Source organism: Varanus komodoensis, unplaced genomic scaffold (genome assembly GCF_004798865.1).
Source record: "Varanus komodoensis strain SLA01 unplaced genomic scaffold, ASM479886v1 scaffold27, whole genome shotgun sequence".
Lineage (NCBI taxonomy): Eukaryota > Metazoa > Chordata > Lepidosauria > Squamata > Varanidae > Varanus > Varanus komodoensis.
This window is the reverse complement of record NW_025335701.1, coordinates 14,796,224-14,813,533: the sequence shown is the minus strand read 5'-3', so window position 1 is coordinate 14,813,533 and position 17,310 is coordinate 14,796,224. Positions and strand designations below refer to the sequence as shown.

At 45.6% G+C, this 17,310-nt stretch overlaps 1 protein-coding gene across 1 annotated transcript in view; it reads left to right on the top strand.

Annotated features, from left to right (window-relative positions):
- PTN (pleiotrophin) overlaps window positions 1–17,310 on the top strand; it is a 113,643-nt gene that overhangs the window by 84,674 nt on the left and 11,659 nt on the right. The window contains exons 3-4 of the mRNA XM_044434151.1: window positions 4,966–5,139; window positions 10,292–10,453. Of these exons, the coding sequence (XP_044290086.1) occupies window positions 4,966–5,139; window positions 10,292–10,453 (336 nt within the window). The remainder of the gene's footprint in view (window positions 1–4,965; window positions 5,140–10,291; window positions 10,454–17,310) is intronic.

Here is a 17,310-nt window from a genome sequence, read left to right as displayed (position 1 = left end):
CACTCAATAAAGCTTTGGCAGGACCACCTCCTGGTATGGGACTAGGACTGGCAGTAGGAGGCACTGCTTGGCAGTGGTTCCGCTCCTACCTCGACAGCCGATTCCAGTAGGTGGTGCTGGGGGACTTTGGCTCTGTGCCATGGCAGCTATGCCATGGAGTACCGCAGGGGTCCATTCTGTCCCCCTTGCTATTCAACATCTACATGAAACCACTGGGAGAGGTCTTCAGGAGGTGTGGGCTGCAGAATCATCAGTATGCTCTCTTTTTCAACCGATCCAGGTGAGGCAGTGGCTGTACTGAACCGGTGCCTGGCTGAGGTAATGGGCTGGATGAGGGCCAATAAACTGAAGTTCAATCCAGACAAGATGGAGGTCCTGTTGGTGGGTGGTTTGGGCTTTGGGGTAGGGAACCGGGACCTTGTCCTGAATGGGGTTGCACTCCCTCTAAAGGACAGGGTCCGCAGCTTGGGAGTGCTCCTCGACCCAGAGCTGTCCCTGGAGGCTCAGGTGACTGCGGTGGTGAGGGGCGCTTTCCTTCAGCTTCAGTTAATCCATCAGCTGCATCCCTACCTGGAGGACGATTGCCTAGTGACAGTGACACATGCATTGGTTACTTCCCGGTTGGATTTCTGTAATGCGCTCTACGCGGGGCTGCCTTTGAAGACAGTCTGGATACTTCAGATGGTGCAAAATAGAGCAGCCAGGTTGCTGATGGGGACTGGGCATTACTCTCATATAACCCCAGTCCTCTGCCAGCTTCACTGGCTTCCCATCGAAGTCCGGGCTCAATTCAAGGTGCTGGTTATTATTATAAAGCCCTTAACAGCTTGGGACCTGGATACCTGAAGGAACACCTTCTTCCATATTTGCCCTCCCACCCCCTGAGATGGGCAGCAGAGGCCCTCCTCCGGGAACCCTCCGTGAAAGACATTAGGAGGCAAAGTACCCGGAGGAGGGCTTTCTCTGTGGTGGCGCCCTGCCTATGGAATGAGCTCCCCACAGAGGTCCGCCTGACGCCATCATTATTTGTTTTTCGGTGCCAGGCTAAGACCTTTTTATTTCAACAATATTTTAATAACTTTTAACTTCAGCTTATAGGTTTTAATCTGCAGCCAGGGTGGATCTGGATTTTATTTGTATTATGTTTTATGTTGTTTTATGCTGTTTTATGTTGTTGTTGTTATTATAGCATTTCTATGCCCCCCCTTGCCGAAAGCTGTCCTGAGGCTATGCGATGGGACAGCATACACATACTCTAAATAAATAAATAAATATATAGGAGCATGGCAGGAAAGCTCCAGGAAAATGGAAAGCTGTTCAGGATGGTAGAGTTGTTGAGTCCCATATTCAGTTAATTGCAGCAATTCAGCTTGCTTTCTTGCTGCCCAGGTAATTCTACAGTGGTTAGATGCTGGATTGTTTCCCCAAGAGGCAAGTGAGACAAGAGGGGGGAAGCTGTTTGGCTTGAGGGCTGCAGGCATCATCGGTTAGGTCACTGGGTGCCATTCAAGCACCTGCTCGTGTGCCCTCCTCTCTTTTGGCCCGTGGGCCAACATACACAAGCACCTCTCTGCTCCCAGCACTAACGATAAATAGACAGAAGAAGGACCCACAAAAGAGCTAATTATCCACTGTCCTTTCTGCTGCTGGAGGTGCTCACCTTCCTCTGAACGTAGGGCCAGTCCTGTCACTTGGCCAGAGCTCCTGGGTGCTCCTGATTCTTATTCTGTTTCCAAAGATTTTCTTCAGCTTCATCTTTGGCTTGCTACTTTGCTTGTTTATCACCTGGGAAGTTGCCCTCCAGCCCCATATTTCTTTGGGTTCAATACAGTGGAGCTCAGTTTTGGGCAAGATACTTTCCCCTTGGCCTTGCCAGTTTGGTTTTTGGGAAGCGAGTGTCTTGTGACTGCACTTGTCTCTCCTGGTAGCAAGTTCTCGTGGTAAGCCCATTTGTGAGATGATTCAATGGCATGCTGCCAAAATCTAAGAGCACCCACCACCCCAAAAAGCAGAGGAGCTCTTCCTTCCTCCCTCCCTCCCTCCCTCCCTTCTGCTCAGCTCAGCTCAGCTCAGCTCAGCTCAGCAGCACTGCCCTTGCTCCAGCTGAGCCAGCTTTTCCCACCCTTGCCTTTCCTGGTGGAAGGATGAGAGGGCGAGAGCCATGGGAAGCCAGCTGAGTCTGCCACTCCAAGACCCAGGGATGCCTGGGAGTGGTGATGGCTCTGTGAGCCTCTTCCCTCTCTTAAAGGTAAGTCATGAGCGGCCTTCAAGGCACTTGCATGGCAGGAGCTTATCCTGGGGCTGCCCCCACTTTGCTTCTAGGAGGTGGCAGGAACTTCAGAGAGGGAAGGGAGGCCGCTGGGTGCCTGGTGAGCAGAATTCTTCCTGCTAGCCTGATGTTCCCCAACCCTGTATAATACGGCTATAAAGCAGAGTATTTATATTGATTTCATATTCACTTTTCCCCATTTAGATTTCCCCTTCTTTTCCTGCAAGAAACCCAAAGTGGCTTCCATAATCCTCCCCTTGTGTTTGATTCTCACAACAGCCCTGTGAGGTAGGTTAGGCTGAGAGTCAGTGGCTGGCCCAGAGCTGCCCAGTAGGCTCCATGGCTGAGTTGGGACTGGAACCCAGTGCTCCCAAATCCCAGTCCAGCGTTCTACCCACTGCACCACAGCAGCCCTCCAGCACTCAATATAGTACCTCGATGGATGGGTTGGTGATCCTGGCCAATTGGCAGGACTGGTCCTCCATTCAGAGCAAGGGGAGCAGAAAGGGAAGTAGATTATTAGCTTCGCTGGTCCTTTGTTGGGCAAGACACCCACTGCAGGTTTCAATCAGGGCTTTAAAGGAACTCTCCACAGCCCAGAACCTTCTTAGAGGACAGGGTCCAGGATCCTGGATAGCTCCTTAAAAGTTCAGACTGAAATCTGGGGTGGATACACTGCCCCACTGGCCCTGGAATCAGCAGCCTCCATTGGAAACAGTGTGTGAGATCAAAAAAGGAGGCTGTTCAGAAACTGGGTCTGAGGCACAGCTGATGCCAGGCACAGGCAAGCAGTGCAAACCAGGGCCGGTCCAAGGAGCAGGGCTCCCCAGGGATCCAGGGCTCTGTGCCACAGGAGAACCATCCCAATAAGAAGCAGGGCCAGGACAGCTGGTTACAAGCTCCTGGAGCTGAAATGCAAGTGATGTTCCAGCAACGCTTCCTGGATAGGACCAGGACTTATGCATGGTCCTGCACTGACTATTTCCTCCAGTCGGGATCATTTCATCTGAGAGAAAAGAAATTGCTTTGGAACTGAATTCAGAGGGGAATAAAATTCTGAAGGGGGAGTTGGAGGTTCTTGGGCTTATGTTATTGGAAGTGCCAGAGGAGGGTGTGTGAATGTCCTTGCTTCACTCTTCCTGGACAAGCACATGGAATAATATGCAGCCATCCTTCAATGTTTGCACGTCTTCAAATTTTGCAGCACAGTTTCAGCTCAAGCAAATAGCAAAATGTATAATAGAACATATTTTGGAGGTAAAATATATACAAAAATGAATTAAATGTTAATCTTCATGTGTGCTTTAAAATAAATAGAAAATTGGAGACTGATGCAAGGGAAGCAACAACTTTATATATGAGAAATTGCACAGGACATAAATAGATTGATCTAATCATTCTTCACAGAATTTCCCCTTGGGTCAATTATAACCTTCTTTTTTAATTCCCTGAAAATTTTCAGATTTCCCCCTGCCCTTGGCAAGAATCTCTAAATTGATGTTAAACTTTTTGTTAGGAGAAATCTGACAGAAACTCTAATTTCTCTTTTAATAAGATTATTTTCTAATGTTTTATGTACAATGTCATCTCTTGTTCCAAACCATTAACCACTCGTGAGTCCTTGTTTGTTTGAGTTTAGCATTGCACTCCACTAGCAGTGTATGACATCTTCAATTGGGCTACCGGGAGGAATTATCTTTGCTTTGTTTATCAGTGAAAACCTAAACGCTTTGATTAAAACAGACAAGCTGTGCAGATATCCATTATGCTGCATTTCATTTCTTTTTGTTTGTTGCTGTATATACATCAGAACAAAAGCAGAATTTTATAGGGACAAAACTTAGAAAGAAAACAGTTTTCGCTACTTATTTGCAATGTGTGTCTAGTGCTGCATAGCTGAACAAATTCAGAAGGGTTGAATAGTAAAAATATTGAAAGAATAAAACATGATATGCTGACTGATAACTGGAAGACATTGTGATAAGGAGTTCTGTGTGAACTGATAAGTGTGAACAGTGTCCAGCTCAGGCATTAAGTGTAGCCATAGATACTTGTTAGCTTAATTGCTGCGAGTCTTCTTGGAGGTATGAAAAAAGCATGCTCACTCTTTCTTTTGCTGAGGTAAGTTGGGCCTTTTCTCACCTCCTTCCATCCCTTGTCTCCCCAGAACAGGGCCTCTGAAACACACACACAAAGGATCGGTATAACAAATCTGGCTCTTCAACCAAGGAAGGCTTCCTGAAATAAGGAGGTTTTCGGGCGATGAGAGAAGCAGTACAATTTTGGTGTCTGTCTGCCCTTCAGGAAGTTCCAGAGAAATGGAGCCTCTGCACTGAGGGTGCCTCTTTGGATGGACTCCCCATTGGCCCACAGGTCCATGTGGAGCCTGCGTGGGACCAGAGCATGATGGAAAAACAGCAGTGTTGTTATTGATGTTTTGTCATGTTGTCTCCATCTTTATAAGGTTTAATAAAGGGAGAACCCAGTAACACTGTTGCCTCTTCTCCCCCAGTCATACCAATGCATGTGTGGGACTCTCCTAGCACTGATGCCCAATAAATTGCTTTATTTCCGCTTTCCCAACTCCTGATTTTCTGTATTTGTCAAAGAGAAGACCTAGTTTTTATGTGAAGGCACTGATGGTCTGTCCTTCCTTCCTTCCTTCCTTCCTTCCTTCCTTCCTTCCTTCCTTCCAGAGAGGAAGGTGAAGAAAACTGACTGTGGCGGCTGGCAGTGGAGTGTGTGCGTTCCTACCAGTGGGGACTGTGGGCTAGGGACTCGCGAGGGCACCCGGAGTGGCGCTGACTGCAAGCAAACAATGAAGACCCAGAGGTGTAAGATCCCCTGCAACTGGAAGAAGCAGTTTGGAGGTACTCTGTTCCTGGGCCTACCTTTACCATTATGCTAAGAAGGATGACTGCCACAAGGACCCATTTAATTGAATATAGTTGATCAATCCATAAAGCCCTTTTTATTTGATGGGTAGGACATCCCAGATGAACAGGTAATCCCTCCCTCCCTCCATTTACCCCGACAACTGCAGTGATCAGACACATTCATGAGATCACAACATGCAGGCTGACCTGCTTATCCCTATCTTATTTTAACCTCTGCTTTGCTTACATTTCAGTTGAGGATCAAGGGAGCACTGCATGCTTAGACCGAAACAGTTGTATGGCTTGGCCTGCTGGGAATGGTTGGGCTGCTAGCACGTATAGGATTGTGCACTAAGGGTTTGGTTTAAGTTTTCCTTTTCATCCTCATCTTCTTTCCAGTCTCAAGTTCTTTCCATTCCAATTTGTTTTATTGATTACATTTCCACGCTGCTCTTTAGCCCACAGGGTTCTCTTATGAATACATTTGCAAATTTGGAAGGTTCTTGTATAGCAGTATTTTAAAACAACATCAGCAACAAAATTCTCACCTTTGTATATCAGCCAGATTCGATAGGTACAGCTATTCCCAGCATGGAAAGGTCCTTGTAGCTGCCATGGAAATGCTAAAAATGATGGACTTAACAGAAAAAGTTTGATTCAGCACTAACATGGTTGAATGTGCAGCAATCCAAACCCAGCCTCTTTAGAGCTCCAAGCCCGCTATTTGAAGAGTTTACATTTATGTACATGGGGTACCACAGGGCTCTATTTTATCCCCCAGTGCTGTTCAGCATCTACCTGAAACTGCTGGGGTAGGATATGCAGAGGTATGGGCTGAGATGTTCTCAATATGCTGCTGACACTCAGCTCTATCTCTCTTTTTCATCCAACCAGGTGAGGCAGTGGCTGTTCAGCATCTGTATCTGGGCTAGGTAATGGATTGAAGGAGGGCCATTCAAATTAAGAATTAATCCAGATCAGATGGAGATGCTGTTGGTGGTGGTGGTAGGGTCATCTGTCCAGATGGGTGACATTAAGCCTGTCCTGGATGGGGTTGCACTGCTCTGAAAGGACAGGTTCCTACTTTGGGGATGCTCCTGGATCCTGAACTGTCACTGGAATCACAGGTTGACTCCGTGGCTTGGAGCACCTTCCATCAGCTTTGGCTGATTTTCCAGCTACTTTCCTACTTGGATGAATGGAGCCTTCAGGACAGTGATCCATGCTCTGGTACCCTCTCATCAGGACTGTTGCAGTGTACTCTACCTGGGGCTGCCTTTGAAAACAGTCAAGAAACGTCAACTGGTTCAAACCAGGGCAGCAAGGCTGCTGATGGGGACTGGCCGATATGAACTCCATTGGTCTTCTTCCAACTCCATTGGTCACCATCCAGGCCCAATTCCATGTGCTCACGTCAATATTTAAAGCTCTAAATGGCTTGGGGCCAGGTTAGCTAAAGGCACGTCTCTTCCCATATATTCCTACCCAGACCCTGAGATCATTTTCTGAGGTCCTTCTCAGAGAGCCACCCCTATAGAGAATTAAGAAGGTGGATACTCGGGGAAGGTCCTTCTTAGTTGTGGAACCACAGCTATGGAATCAGCTTCCCAAGGAGGTGTGCCTGGTGCCCACTCTTTATTCCTTCTGGTACCAAGTTAAAATCTTTTTATTCGCCCAACATTTTAACAGTTAAATAATTTTTAATCTTTTCATTAAATTTGTCTTCATTTTGCCTATATTGTATTTTACCACATCTTATTGCTAGTGTACCCTAGACTAATTTGAGCATGGCTGTTGTAGGCTTCTTGTTGTTTTATTGTTGTTATTTGATTGATGTATTATTTATGCTTGATTTTAATGTTCAATCTGTCATTGGATATTGTGTTTGTCTATATATCTTGTGAACTACCCAGAGAGCTGTTCTGGCTAATGGTTGGTATAGAAATTAATTAATTAACTAAATACTCCCACATAAATGGGTATAGGATTGCAGCCTTACAGGGTTATTGACTTGATGAGATGCTAGAGGATCGTAAGAGCTCATCTTTCTGGTGGCATCGCAAAACTCAAGTGAATTTTCAAGTTCCATTCATCTGTCCATGAGTTAAGGAAAGGAATGCAAATGGAATGGAAAAAGATGGCTCTGTCAGGCCGAGTGGGTTAATTAGCTCATCAAAGTCCCTGGGACAAAGGGAAATTTTGAGCAAGAGGGATTCGGTTTGATGAGACAGTCAAAAGATACAGCAAGGCTGAAACAGTAATTAAGAGCAACAGTCTATGGCCCATGTTCGCGGAAGCGTGCAATGCTGTTAAATTAGGCATTTGTCTTCTGCCCTGTTGGAGCTGCATGGAACTCTTATTTTTGATACAGGAAGTAAGTGGGAAAACATGGTGGAAATGCAATATTCTCGTCAGATGAACAGAGGCACACGATTAATTCAGGTTCACACTGAAACATTGGGAGGGATGCAACTTATAGGTATGTGAGGATAGCATGTGGAGGAGGGCGGTGACCTGTTCTTCCCTGCAGTGGAGGGCAGGATGTGTTTCAATGGGGCAAAGTTCAAGGAACCAGGCTTCAGGTTGGACGTCAGGAAGTACTTCCTGATGGTTAGGACCCCTAGGATATGGAATGGGCTTCCAAGGGAGGAAGAATATGGACCTTCTTCCAATGGAGGTCAAGGACTCATCTGTGAGGCAAGGAAAGACTGGACAACCACATCTTGGGGATTGCATGAGTGGAACTGGCTGGAGCCAGGGGTCAGACTAGATGGCCCAGGAGGACCCTTCTGACATGCTTTGTTGCTATGAAAAATTCCAGTTTGTCATAGCTGGGCAAGGCTTTTTTCAGTAGCTTGGAGCTGATGGAAACATTCAGTCTGTAGCACCAGTGCTGGCACCCATTTTGGGGCGTCCATGGGTGAGACACTCCCTGTGGCTCCCTTCTTTCAGTGAGGCCGGCTTCCCACTGCCATGGTCACCAGCTGCTCTTGCTTGCCACCTTCATCCCCATCCTTGCTGCCACTGGCAAGCTTCACAGGCACAATGCCAGGGAGACTGGAGGACATGACATCCAATCCTCCTCCTCTTCCTCACCGCCACTGTTGTCTGGCCAAAGAAAGAGGCAGTTGAACAAGAAGGTTGCAGCAATGAAGAGGAGGAGCACCTCCAAGGAGCCCTCTTCCATGAGCCCCTGCCTGCCTCTGAACCCACAGCAGATGCCCAAGCATGCCTGTCCTTGATGGCAGCCCTGCCTGGTATAGTCCGAAGGGCAGGGAGAAGTATTCTCAGCAAGGTTCAAATTGCTGCTCCCCACTATTTCCAACACATGTGCAAAAAAGCAGAGCATGGTAAGAGCATTTTGTATCTCACATGGCCTAATGAAATTAGAGCTATGGATGAATAACCGTGCATGGACCAAAACTTTGCAGGTAGCGGGAAAACAGCCTCATCCCCACAATCGTCCTTCCAAAATGAATTCTGAAGAAACTTTTGGGAGCCATTTTCAGCCAGTGACTACTGAAAATGTTTTTGATGGTCTCCAGCAGCCTCCCCCAGTCTGATGTTCTCTAGACATTTTAGATGGTAGTTTCCATCATCCTAGACCCCTGGGTTTGTGGGTTGAAGCTGATGGGAGTTGAGCCCCAAAATATCTGAAAGGCACCTGGTTGAGAGAGGCTAGTCTAGGGTTAGCACATTTCACATAAAATATATACTGCATCTGATGGACTTTCCACTAGCAAAAATGATCATCTGTAGGATATTGAGGGATACTGGAATTATTATTGCAACAATCACAGACACATCACTATCACCAGGGCCAGTATTTCCACAATACATAGTTTAACCCCCTCCTCAGATATGAGATGCTAAATTAATTGGATCTTGTGTGCACCAGCACCCAGAGAACTGTGTGCCCCACCTGCCTGATGCCTCCCTTTGAGGACCTCTCCAATCACAGAATCAGTTAGGCAGAGTACTTGGAAGGTCCTGGCCTCTGCTCAGAAGAGAGGTTGGCCAGGGCATTTCTCCAGAGACTGTGGCTCAAATGCCTCGCTGTAAGGGATCCTTCCGCAAAGTACAGCATTGTGGAGCTGCAGCCTTGAGTTCAGGTGACAGTGTGGGCCATCTCCAAGGCCACCTCCTGACCAAACCTCACTCAGCAAGGACACCTCACTGCAAAGCATCACAGAGGCCACCAGTGCTGCCTCCATGTGAGAGCAAGAGATGGATTTTTCTTGTCCTGTGGATTCTGCTGCATCAACTCTGCATAGTCAGCCATGACTGTGATCTGGCAGGAGTGGCGTTGGCATGCAGAATTCTGCTTTTAAAATAGGATGCAATTTCTGTAATTCATCTTTTAAAGTTGGGGAAATTTTACAAATGGTCTTGGGGTGAATAAAGAGGAAGAGAGTTTGGGGATTGGGCTTGGCTAGTGGATACGGCGGTTTCCGGTTTTGGTGCTCCCACGGCCCACCGGACACGTGAAAGTAGCAGACAGCTGGTCATCCTGCTTTTCTGAAAAATGCAAAATCCAACTGTTAATCCAGAACTGGGTCCATCCTGGTGAACCCAGGACAAGCAAAGGATTGATAAAAGTAGATGCAGTATAGTTATGATTTGCACATCTTGAAAAAGTTGTGCATTTTTCAAAATGTGTGCACTTCAAGAGAGTTTTGCATTTTTCAAGTACACATTTTGCAAATGCCAGATTTGTGGACATTTTTGGAGACATGGAACTCCTGTTCATGGCAAGTTCAAGGCTGTGGCCAAGGCTTTTTTGTATGGTTTTCAGATTTTCTATTATTCACATAGAGCCTTAACATAGTCTCTAATATACATGTAGATTTTAGTATAATAATTATGTACAAAAGAGTAAGGCTAACAAAGCATTCTGGATCTAGCTGAATACCCAGATCTTAAGCTAAATGAATTTAGCTTTGAGGGCAACAGAACTGTTCCCTTAAACAGAGGAAGGGGGGAAACACAAAACATGTTTATAACACAAAACATATTCCATGGGTAGTGAATTAAATGAATACCTGAGTATATGCAAGTGATATTAGTCCTATGGAGCAGCCACTCCTTTTCAACTCCTTTTCAGGTACTGCTAATAAAATGTGATGTGCTCATGTATTCCTTGCAGCGGAGTGTAAATACCAGTTCCAGGCCTGGGGAGAATGTGACTTGAACACGGCCTTGAAGACCCGAACTGGAAACCTAAAGCGAGCCCTGCACAATGCAGACTGCCAGAAGACAGTCACCATCTCCAAGCCCTGCGGGAAGCTCACCAAACCCAAACCTCAAGGTAGCCTTCCTTTGGAGAGCATAGTCATGTGGCCTCACCCATCCTCATTCCTAACCCTTTGCCTTGCATGCAGCTGGTCCTTAGTCGAACCCCTGGCATTTCCCATTACAAGGATGCCAAGTGAGGAAAGACCTTGAAGAGCTCTTGGAAGAGCAAAGAAAAGAACTGAGCCTTTATTCATATTCTCATGGAGAAAGGAGAGGAAACAGGATCCTTTACCTAGAGCATTCCAGATGTTTTAGATGACAATTTCCATAAGTCCCAGATGTCAGGAATCCAGCACATCTGGAGGGTACCAAGTTTCCAACCCTGGGTTAGTATGAGGGCTATCAACTGATTAAGGGGAGAATCACATGCCTATTAGATAAAAAATGTCCTACAATTTCCTGCTTGCCTCAGCCCTCCAAATACATCTAGAATCCTGCCCTAAAGTATACTAGTTACTCATCTGCATTTTGAACAACTTGCTGAATTAAGTAATGTAAATGCATTTGTTTATCATCAAAATCTTAAAATAGATACATTTTTAATAAATCATAGAAAATTATCAATGAAAACCACTGTTACCAGAAGTAAAAATTACTGTTGCTATTTTATCTTAACTTGTATAACATGAAATAATACATAAGAATGTCCTCAATCTAAATTTTGATTATAGATTACATCAAAAGTTATCATACAGTTTTCTTTTACTTTTATATTCAGATGATTTCTTCCATACGTGGGCAGTTATGACAATACTACATTGATGTAGACCATAATACTTTGGTATAGACCAGTGGTGGCGAACCTATGGCATGTGTGCCACAGCAGGCATGCAGAGCTCTCTGTCGGCATGTGAGCCAAGTCGCCCCAGATCACCCCAGTAGTCGAGCATCGCAAAACACTGCGCACAGGGGCCATGCACTCGCTCGGAAAGGAGCAGTGGAGCCGGGCAACTGGACAGCTTTTGCATGGCCGGTCAGTGCTCGGCCAAGGATATATATGTATACACATTTGGTTAGACTGGCTGTGTGGTGTTTTTCCTAAATATAACCTCCGTTTTCAGGTTTTATTGGGTCCGGAATGGGCAGAAGGGTAGAACTGTTCAGAAAAAGCTACTCAAGGAAGGCTTTTACAAGATCACCCTCTTTTCAATGGTATTTTAGCCCTGTATTAGCATTAGGGGTGTGCATCAGGGAAGGGTTAGGGTTACAAAAATGAGGTGTGCTGAAATGATTTTGATGATTGGAATGGGTTTAGAATGGGCAGAAATGTTGAGCTGTGCAGAAAGAGCTACTCAAGGAAGGCTTTTGCAAAATCACATTATTTTCAAAGGAAGTTTACCCCTATATTAGGGTTAGGGGTGTGCACCAGTGTAGGGTTAAGGTTTGGAAAACGAGGTGTGCTGGCATGATTCTAATGGTTGGAATCTGTTAAAATGGGCAGAAACGTTCAGCTGTTCTGAAAGAGCTACTCAAGGAAGCCTTTTTCAAAATCGCATTATTTTCAATGGAAGGTTACCCTTATATTAGGGTTTGGGGTGTGCACCAGGGTAGGGTTAGGGTTTGGAAAACGAGGTGTCCTGGCATGATTCTGAAGGTTGGGATGTGTTTAGAATGGGCAGAAATGATGAGTAGTGCAGAAAAAGCTACTCAAGGAAGGCTTTTTGAAAATCACAATATTTTCAATGGAAGGTTACCCCTATATTAGGATTAGTGGTGTGTACCAGTGTGGGTTTAGGGTTTGGCAAACAAGGTGTCCTGGCATGATTCTGATTGTTGGAATGTGTTTATAATGGGCAGAAATATTGAGCTGTGCAGAAAAAGCTACTCAAGGAAGCCTTTTTCAAAATTGCATTATTTTCAATGGAAGGTTACCCCTATATTAGGATTCATCATGTGCAGCAGGGTAGGGTTAAGGATTTAAAAATGTGGTTTCCTGGCATGATTTTGATGGTTGGAATGTTTTTAGAATGGGAAACAATTTTGAGCTATCCAGAAAAAGCTACTCAAAAAGGCTTTTTAAAGATCGCCCTCTTTTCTTTGGCCTTTGTGCACTAGATTATATTAACATAGAATAATATATATTTCCTCATGTCTGATGGAGGGTCCAGGGCAGATGTGTTTTGGCAGAGTGTAAACTCTCCTGCACATCTCTCCATCTGAGCAGTTCAGTTGAGGGAGAGGTTCCACTTGATCAAACACAGTCTTATTTTCTCTAAGGCGGTCCCTGTTATTAGTAAGATAATCTAAAGGATTTGGATGCAAAGGGCTCCTCTGCATGGCTTTGTGTTATTCCTAGATTGTCTGAAACGCACTATTGACAGATTTTACATTGATGGATAATTTACTGCAAGAGGTAAAATCTCCACACTGAAAGAACCCTTCTCCTGTATTGGAATGGCTATACAGAATATAGAATGCTGCCTTAAACATAAAACTGATTTATTTTTGTCAAGGTGTAAAAGGAAAGTCAAACTGATGAAACTTGTAGAAAAATGTACTCTTTTTTAATGTACCAGAGTGAGAAACGTTTTGATGAGATAAATGTGTATGCTTAGTTTGAGTTATATTTGGGATGATCTTCTAATAAGAAGGATGTTATCTGTCCTTCTGTTCCCTTCTTTTAAATTAATACCCTATTTATTCTGTGCTGTATTTTCTTGTATAAACTCCCAAGCTGTTCTAGTTTAAGGGGCCAATCCCCACCTTCATATTTCCTTGTTTCATTCCTTCTCCTTTCTTCATATCTGCTTCTTTCCTTTCCTTTCCTTTCCTTTCCTTTCCTTTCCTTTCCTTTCCTTTCCATTTTATTTATTTTTATTTATTTAAAACATTTCTATGCTGCCCCATTCGCAAAGAGCCTTGAGGCGTCTTACAAATTTTCATTGCTTTGGTTTTAGATTGTGGACCATGAGACTGAGGATCATCATTTAACACTCAGATGAAGCCGTGCCATGCAGTCTTTAGGCACTTTGTTAATAAAATGATGTTAATGTTGTTGCTGAGAATAATAATGCAAATTCATAGTTGACACAAATTCAGAACAGCAGATTGGGAAAAATGTGAAAGAAGTTCATAGAATCATAGAATAGTAGAGTTGGAAGGGGCCGTGAAGGCCATCGAGTCCCACCCCCTGCTGTCACAGGACACCATTTTACACCATCCCACTCAGAGGGCTGTCCAGTTTCTTCTTGAATGCCTCCAGTGTGGGAGAGCCCACCACCTCTCCAGGCAGCTGGTTCCACTGTGATATTGCTCTGACGGTGAGAAAGCTTTTCCTGATGTCCAGCCTGAATCTGGGTTGTCACAACTTGAACTGATTATTCTGTGTCCTACACTCTGGCATCAGCAAGATGAGATCTTGACCTTCCTCTTTGTGACAGCCTTTGAGGTACCTTTAGAGGGATATCATGTCTCCTCTTTCTTCTCTTCTCAAGGCTGAACATGCTCAGTTCTCTCAGTCTCTCCTCACAGGACAATGTTTCCAAACCCTGGATCATTTTTGTTGTCCTCCTCTGGACCCTTTCTAATTTACCTGTATCTCTCTTAAATCTTAGTGCCCAGAACTGAACACTGTATTCCAGGTGAGGTCTGACTAGTGTGGTGTATAGAGGAACTACTACTACTCGTGATATGGAAGTAATACTTCTGTTAATGCATGTGGCCTCCTATAAAATAATCATAGAATAGTAGAGTTGGAAGGGGCCATGAAGGCCATCGAGTCCAACCCCCTGCAGTTGCAGGACACCAAGTTACACCATCCCATTCAGATGGCTGTCCAGTTTCTTTTCGAATGTCTCTAATTTCTTTCTAATTTACCTGCATCTTTCTTAACTCTTGGTGCCCATATATATTCCTTCCAGCTTAATGTCCCATGCAACTGATGAGCTGCCGCAGGCCAGCTTGGGAAAGAGTGCCAAACCCAGAAGCAACATTTAGCGGGTCAGCAGGGGCAGTGTGGCAAGTTCAGCAGTGGTGGGGCACAGGCCACAGTGGCTTGCCAGGACCCCTGACCTCCAGGTGTAGCCCATCCTTGCTTATGGATCTATGGTACCATGCTTCCCCTGTGATGGGGGGTCCTGCTGCCCATTGTGAAAAGACCAGGCTCCCCTCCAGATTTGCCCCCAGTGTTGGGATGGTGAGGTGTGTGGGGCAATGGGAGGATTCCTATGGGGTAAGTCTAGTCCTTGAATTGGCCTTTTGTTTCTAGGGGTCTAGGAATGCATGTGTCTGTGTATCTAATTGCAGTTCTTTTCTGCCATGGCTAGGGAGATGTGAATCAGTAAAGCCCAAGCTCAGCAAAGTTCTCAGAGTTCTACCTTGAAGATCATTCTGATTTAAGTCCGTATCGGATTGCAATCTCTCTCTCTTTCTCTATCTCTCTTTCATGGAATCTATGAACTTTTTTGTCTAAATATATGTAGCTATTGTGCACATCTTTGACACAGATGCATTCTTCTCCCCTTGGTTCAAGTTAATTTGTTCACCATTTTAAAAAGTGCACGTTGTTCCTGCACACAGATCCCCAGTCCTGGCTACTTGGGTTCACGTTTTCCAGTACAGACCTAAAACACCATTTAAAAAAGGCATTGTGTGAACCAGCCTTTGTTCGTCTTGGCAGCCAGTCTATTCAAATTAAAAGCTGAAAGCTGACAAGTGCTCATCAAGCCATCTTCCAGCCTGATGCTATTGTTGGCAAGAGAGGAAAAACTTGAGAAGAATGGGCAGTTAAGCATGCCCTTTGCATCGTTTAAAGAATCATTGTCAAGAAGTCCCTGCACACAGGAAATGGTGCTCTTCAACACAGTCATACCTGTGTCAGTCCAAGATAAATACGGGGATTTTTGATTCTCCCTCATCCTAATTAGCGGAGCCTTTTAATGAACTGTGCAGGTGCATGAGCACACAGGACTGATGGTGCAGGGTGGTGCCTGAACTATGATACCGAAGACAAAATACCTCGTGTTCCTTGCAAAAGGTGCACTGCAGGACAGCTTGTTTACTGGCTCAGATTTTCTGCTGTTCCCTGAAAAGCAGCCAAGCCTAATCAGGAAGCAGGGGCTCTTTCTTTCAGTATGCTCAGTCTGGATAATAAGATGAAGATTAGATGGCAATAGAAGGAGGCAGGAGTCCTTTAAATCAGTCTTTTTCAAATGTTCTGCCTTCAGGAGAGGCCTCCCATACCCCATGGAAAGTTATTTTAGACTCTGGACTCTGTGTTCTCATGTCCTCTTTTCTCTGAATATGGTAATGTGCATCACTTTCTTCAAAAAGTGGTAGGTCATAGAATCAGCATTGGAAGGGTCAGAGGGCCATCAGATCCAACCCCCTGCTCAGTGCAGGACTCCTAGTTAAACCGCCCCTCTCAGATGGCTGTCCAGTTGCATCTTGAATGCCTCCAGAGTGGGGGAACCCACAGCCTCCCCAGGTACTTCTTCTGTGCTTGGTCTTCTGCTCATTCTGCCCCCAAGGTCTGGTCTTGAAGGTCTAATTCTTTGTACCAGCATTTCTCCTGAGATACCTTTGCGTGTAGCAGAGGATTTCCAAAAGGGAGGAAAGAAATCACCACGGCCGCACATGTGGGCAAGAATGTCTGGATTCAGATGAAAGCTGCCCCATGAGGGAGGCTGCGTAGTTGCAGGCAGGAGCTTGTCCGCGAGGTGCCCTTAGTTCCTGGGGTGACTCCACTCACCCAATCTGGCCATTGAGTCCTTCTGGACAGGAAGGAACCAAAGGAAGCTCCATGTTTCCATTGCACCTTCCCTGAGCGACAGGAGGTTTTTCAGCTCTGCCATGGTTCTGTAGTCTTGGTTACCTTTCAGTCCCTGTTTGCTCTTTCATCTTGCTTCCTGGTTGGTCCATCATCCCTGAGTGACTTGGCTCGCTACCGGCTTGCCCCGTAACTCTTGGTTACTGCCTCTTGGTTCCTCACAACTGCTGCCCACGGTCCTGCCCAGAGAGTTGCACATTGCAGGTGATGGGCAAGCTGTAGTTTGGTCAAGTTGTCCATTGTTAGCAGCATTCTTCCTGAGGAAATCCCACCAAGCTTCCATGATCAGGTATGACTGACCCAGCCTATTCTTGCATGGCTGGTCTGAACAAGGCAAGCTTATTTTGGACATAATTAGAAAAGGACCTGCCCGTAGAACTGTCAACGTGTGCCACCTCCATCATCAGAGGTAGCAGGCAGCAGTACTCTGAGGAGCTTGGGCAGGCAGAACTCTTGTACCCGTGCTGCAGCCCAAGTACCTCGAGGGATCCCGTGGGCAGCTGGTTCACCATTGTGGGACTGGAGTGCTGGAGTGGATGGCATCTTGGTCTGATCTAGCATGGCTTCGCTTATGCTCTTAGAGAAAAGCAACCACACAGCACCTAGTTAAAATAGGGAATTCACCTCCATACAGTGTCATGATGGCCACCAGTATGGATGCCTTAAACAAGGGCCCTGGACTGATTCATGGAAGAGAAGACCTTCATGGCTACTGGTCCTGCTGGCTACATGCTGCCTTCAGGAGCAGAGGCAGTATGCCAGCTGCTGAGGAACTTGAGCAGAGGCTGCCTTTGCACCCATGTCCGGCTTGTAGGATCTGGGTGCAGCTGGCCAGCCATTGAAGAGAATGCTGGACTAGATGACTCCTTGGTCTGATCCAGCAGGGCTCTTCTTACACCCTTGTGATTTCTGATCAGTTAAACCTCAACTAAGCAAATAAACCATGACTCCAAGGTAAACCAAGTTTCTCCTAAGAGAAACCTAGGACCACAGATAGCTGAGATGCTAGAGCATTCTCTTTCATACAAGGTTGGATCAATGGCAATTTCTTGGAGAGAGCAGTTTTCCAGGTTTGCAGACCATAGATTCCTGGCAAAATCACA